Raw genomic sequence first — 6,000 nt, forward strand, 5'->3', positions numbered from 1 at the left:
AAGACTTGTTTTGGACTTTACGTTTCCAAATTTTGCTTTAAGTTATAAAGTTATTTTGTTATTTACATATGGCCTAATAATTATCCTTATTGCTGTTTTGAGAGGAGCGGTTCTTCAAAGGATAGTTGCAGATTTCTGTCAGAGTCTGCAGATTATACAGTACAAATAAAATGTTCACGTTTCTCCAACGTTGTCTTCCCAACAGTTTCACTGGATGGCCAGGAAGCGTTCACAATGTCTTCTCCGGTGCTGATAATTGGCGTCTGTCTTGTGTCAGTGACGTAAAAGATGGATTTAATGCGACATGACCATTCAACAGCAGTCGCTTTCTAAAACGTCAGATATGTATCTGATTCAGTACCACATACGAAAGTGACCCAGATCGGATTTGAAAATATCGGATTTGTGCTGTTCACACTGTCATACCATGATCGGATATGGGTCGCATAGGGTCAAAAAAGTCGGATTTGATGCGCTTTCGCCTGCAGTGTGAACGTAGCCTTAGAGTTTGACACCCTCTGGGAATTAATTGCAGCATTTCACATACACTTAGCTGTAGAGGCACATCATAGTATCTCATTTTGAAAGTTCACCTACTGCTAACCAACAAGCACTGACCAGTACCATTTCCTGGCTGGACAGTTTGCTAAGGTCACTGCTATTTAGCTGTCAAATTAGTGCAGTAGAGGCACCTGCATCACAGGTTCACACTAAAGTGACCGCCCAGCATTCAACACACCTCCAGAGCAGAACAAGGACCACTGAGACTTACTGGAGAGGCAGCTGAGCATATCAGGCAGTGTTTCCCTCAACTGCAGATTGCAAAGCAAGGTCTACTGATGCTGGCTTAGTGGGCTAAGCATGGTGGAACATGAACCAGTTCTCCACGAACTCCAGGGTCTGGTTAGAGTTGCCCTCTAGCTTATGGTGGTTCTATAGAGCAAAACAAGAACTACAGCTGGTGTGGTTTAAGACTGTGGAGTTCTGTCAAACTACAGGATGTGACACTGCAAACAGCGGACCGACATCGAGGACCAACACAGCAGGCACCTAACCACCCTACCCAAGGGTGACTCTGGTCACTACCATTAAAAAGAATGGATAAAGTAATAAAAAGATACACTAGGGCACCCTACATTTGGGCAGCTTGCCCAAGTATAGTCTGTGTGGGAAACACTGCAATAACAAGGTACTTGACAATTAAAATATTTACAGCTGAGCACCTTCTATAGCGTATTTAATAATTAATTAAAGCTCCCCCACAAATATCATTTGAATCAGTTAAAGATGTTGTGCTAACACAATCTATCACCGACCACAAACATAGCAACAAATTCCAAGAAAGGTGGCAGGGCATTTCTTTGACACAATCAGATATGATAGAAAATATAAAAAAGGGTTATTTGAAGTTCATAACTCTCAATCTGACACCCTGAGTACTACGCAAACCTGATGAATGCTCAGTTTAGAAATGAAAGAAATGCCATTTAGACACACTGACACTTAGAAAAATGTGCAAGGTTTTCTAAAATATATTCAACTGAAAAGAAATAAAACGAGATAGGATTCAGATGTGCGCTATTTAATATATATGCAATGTCAGGAACGTAATCTGCATGTATCTAACTGCCGACATCCAATATTTAAGCAAGTGATGTAAATATGGCAACTCTACAGCAATAAAGGCTGGACCCTGCTCAAATTGAACTCATCCACCCTGACAGCAGCAATTCCCAGTTTGCCTAAATTTAATGCCGTCCCCGGGCACAGACACTATTCCACATGCTGGAGGTGACAAACTGAACGTAAAAAGGAGCATCCTAACTTTCCTGGAAACAGCAGCGAGTGGCCCTCCGGAGAAAGATGGGCGCACTCAGCACGACACCCCTCATCCGTCCTGGAATATGTGGGGGTTTTTTTTGTATAAAGCGATGGCGATAAGCAAACACGGCCCGTGTCCAATTGCTGCGGAATATCTGGGTGTTTGTTCTAAAACACACTGAACTGAGCACTTCTGCAGCCACTCTACAATTGTGCACCATCCGGCTCTAAGTGCAGGCAATTTAACTTGTTGTGGATGCAGCGAAAGTGGCAATCAAAATGTGTGAAAAGCTGTCGCCTTAAAAGTTTAAAGCAACAAGTGGTGGGTTCACCTCTCTGGATGAAAAGTCTGATGAAACATCTTTTGGTGGGAAATAAAAACAAACAGCCCATCTATCACGTTTCATTTACAAAAGCCACGTGCAAAATGTTTTGAGAAAACGGACACTGAAAGTAAATGAGAATACAGAAGAGATATAAAAATGTTGTTTTTAAGCAAATGTCAAATAAAGAGTTTAATTTTATGCCTCCCGCAATCCTGTATGTACACAGATAAAGCATCCTTCTGTGGCCTATATATGTTTAATTAATTAAGCCAAAACCCACAAAATATTCTCAAATGCATCCAACTCTACCTACCTACATTGCCTATGACACATAACTGTAGCATAAAACACTACACAAGGGGCCGTTATCTCTTAAGAGAAAGATGTAGGTAAGCACTGTTGACATACTCTGCCTGTGGAAGTAAATTAGGCTACCTGCCGGGAAGAAGAAGAAGAAGAAAAAAAAAAAAAGCTGTGACACTTGGCTGACACCTTGCTTGCTTGTAAACACAACTGCAGCCAGGCAGGCTCCATCACGTGGCCACAAGACTTTCAGGGCCACACCAGTCTCCTCAACTCCTGATCTGGAAACAGCACAGAACACAGTTGTAGGAGAGGGGCTATATGACCACACCTACTCTCTCTGCTGTTCTGGAGTCAGTTGACTTGAAGGAGCAGTGCACGCTGTGTACCCCCCTCCCCCCACAAGCAAAAATGGGAAAAAATGAAGAAAAAAACCCCCCAAACTTTACATGCCAGGTCAATAACAGCAAAGCAGTGACTGAGCACGTGCCAGGTTAATCACACAAATAAAAACAACGGTGACTCCACATCACTACATCATCATGCAAATTACTGCAGTGGGAGGAACTGAGCAAACTATATTCTCAAAATGCTTTCACAAATAAAATGCAACCAAATCATAGGGTAGCATTTACAGATAAATAAGTAGTCTTTGTGTTTTAGATTTCTGTTGATATCACTAGAATAATAAATATGTTTTTACAATTCTTTTTAATTACACGACCACATAGCTGCATTCAAAATCGCTCAAAATGATAATAAATACAACAAAAAAAATCAAAAAAGAGAGGCAGGGACTATGTTTTCTTTACGCAGTGGAGGAACACTGGGCAGAGGGGGCTGTTTTTCTGCAGCCTTCCATTAGATGCAATTATAAATGGCCGAGAGCAGAGGGATGGGGGAGCCAATCAGATCTCGGCTCGCATGTCAACCTAAGACCAACTGTCTCCTGGCTCTGACAGCAGGATTTTACCTCCATAATTCAAATCCCAAAGCAAAGGCAATCTGCACTTTGCCAACTCCGAGCGCCGGGGCCGTGTTTACAGGCGGCACATGGAGGAAAGAGGCAGAGCAAAAAAGACAGCGAACCGAGTCGAACCGATCCCGCAATGAATGAAAACCCTCAAGTCGAGACGAATCAATCGCGGTCACAATCACACTTTGATCCGAGTAAACACTTTATCGGGATGGAATTGTTGCCATTCACCCGACTCTGAGACACATCTCTACTCCGGCCTGCAGCGGCTTTTTAACAGACACAGCGCTCTTTTTCTTAATGATTATGCAAATATTATTTAACTGCTATCGCTGTCATTTGCATCTTGTTTATCGCCTCGACAGCCACTGACACAACTTTTGATAGCACCGGAGGGAGCTCGGCACCGAAAAGAACCGGACTCGCTGCGGATTCTCGCAGAAATGACAGCGGTTACAGCACTGACAGCGAGGCTAAAGCAATACCGCGAACAAATATCACCTCATCTCCCTGCACACACGCACACACTTTCTCCCCGCTAACTCTTGTTCTACTTAGTCTAACTCTTGCCCTGTACCAAGCAGGGACACACACCGATACCCACGTCTCGGAAAGTTGTTTCTGACGGAATATGCGGCTTCTTTCTCTGTCTAAACACTATTGCAGGGGTGGTATTGGGAGAGAGAGAGAGGCAGCCATTTTAGAGCTCTTGCTACATAGACAATGGCTGGTCCAATGCAATATTCAACTCTACAGTGCTTTTTCTCAGCGACTGAGAGACTTTAAGTCAGCCAAAGTGTGTCAGTGCAGTGAGTGAAGTTTACCTGATTTCTGTTTGGAGGTTGTCCAGTGTTTCCCGGGCTCATGGGAGGCGGATGGTGGGTCCTTTGTTGCCAAGCCGGATGGACCCCACCATACTGACTGCTGCCCATATCCCCTGGTCCCTTGTTGGCCCCCTCCTGATTGTTATAGTCTCCTTGGGGATAATTCGGGTAGCTCCTGGTAGGGCTGGGGGATGTCAAAAGCTGATTTAAAGTTGGCGTAGACGTAGGTTGTTGGTTTCCCATGTTATATCTCTGATTATTATAAGAGGCAGCCATAGCTGTGGTTCCTCCTGCTGGCTGTTGCTTGCCTGGCTGCCCCCCAGCCGGAGGCTGGTTGTTACGCGGGGAATTCATGGCCCCGTATCCCGGGCCCTGGTAAGAAGTCCTGTTCTGGAACGGGCTGTAGTTGTTGTAATGGTTGGGGTAGCCGTGTTCGTGTGAATTAGGGGGGTAAGAGTCCATCATGCCCGGCCCCGATGCAGCTGCCATGCCAGGGCTTTGTTGTCCGCCATGTTGATGAAAAGGGGCCCGGGTGTAGTGCTGGTTGTAACCGTAAGGAGGTGGAGGAAAGGGGCCCGGGTGGTGGTGTCCCATCCCGGGATGGTTATTCCCTTCGGGCCCGCCTGTATCATTCTGATTACTGCTATTATTATTTACCCTGGGTAAATTCCCGTTGCCGTTCTTCATGTCAGGATCCCCTCCTCCCCCAGCATTTCCAGCATCGGTCCCGTCCTGCAGCTCCTTCTGCCCAGGAGATCCGCCGTCAGGTCCCGGTTCCTTATTTTCATGCTGTTTCTCTCCCGGTACCGACTCCTCCTGTGTGTCCCGATCCGGCTTTTTTAGTTCGGATGGCGGGCTAGTGTTGAGAGTGGCGACGCTAGCGACCTGAGCGGCCATGATATCCCTCTCTCTCTCTCCCCCACTCTTTCTCTGCCTCTCTCTCAGCACGGCGACTCACACACAATCAAACTTCGAATAACCATTGAATATAAATACAAGTATATTTATAACAACGTACCCGTTGTCCCGGTTCATTCCCCCCTTTTCCCTCCGCCCGGACCGGTATCCGGTAATCCACCGCGACTCCGTTTAAAGTTAAAACAGAGAGGGGAAAGTTTGTGAAAGAAAAAATGTATAAATACAGAGCCAGGGAAGTGAATTTAACCGACACAAGTGAGTGTGTGTGTGTTGGAGGGGGGCCTTCTGTTACAGAACGAGAGCGCGAGCTAGAAATCAACCAAACCAGCACGAGGCTCCGCGAGATACAGCCATCTTACCGACATGTCGCGAGAAAATAAAAACCCGGAGCGGAATCTACAGCAACTGGATTCGGACTGCTTGTTCCCTGTTGTTTATACACAAGGAGAGCCGTTATTGAAGGTCTAATACGCTTTGAACTGAGCGCATACATAAAACCGTCGACGTATTCGAGAAGCGGTGTTTGTTAGCATAAAGTGCCAGCCGTACAGAGGGTAATTAAGTGACGCAAATTAATAAAAAGCTAATGTCTCCTGGAGAGATGTTTATTTAGAAAATAAGTTACACTAATTCTCTGTGCTGTCTTTCATTTTAAATAGGAATTCATCAATATGCGTTATAATATAATACATAATATAATCCTAGTAAATAAAACACGATTTTAGTTGTATGCTTTTATACTGGGGATACTACCTGCTACGATACACGTAACTTTACAAAGTAGATGTTGAATAGCTCTGTTTGTCGTTACAAATAACCAGAATTTCCCACA

At 44.9% G+C, this 6,000-nt stretch overlaps 1 protein-coding gene across 2 annotated transcripts in view; it reads right to left on the reverse strand.

Annotated features, from left to right (window-relative positions):
• The window catches only part of arid1ab (AT-rich interactive domain 1Ab), a 58,004-nt gene extending 52,449 nt beyond the window's left edge, over positions 1-5,555 (reverse strand). For both annotated transcript variants that reach the window (XM_084918490.1, XM_084918489.1), the window contains exon 1: positions 4,251-5,555. In XM_084918490.1, the coding sequence (XP_084774616.1) occupies positions 4,251-5,147 (897 nt within the window). In that variant the 5' untranslated portion in view covers positions 5,148-5,555. The remainder of the gene's footprint in view (positions 1-4,250) is intronic.
• Positions 5,556-6,000: the final 445 nt, after the last annotated feature.

Source organism: Perissodus microlepis, chromosome 22 (assembly GCF_051167445.1).
Source record: "Perissodus microlepis isolate ML-2025 ecotype Zambia chromosome 22, ASM5116744v1, whole genome shotgun sequence".
NCBI lineage: Eukaryota > Metazoa > Chordata > Actinopteri > Cichliformes > Cichlidae > Perissodus > Perissodus microlepis.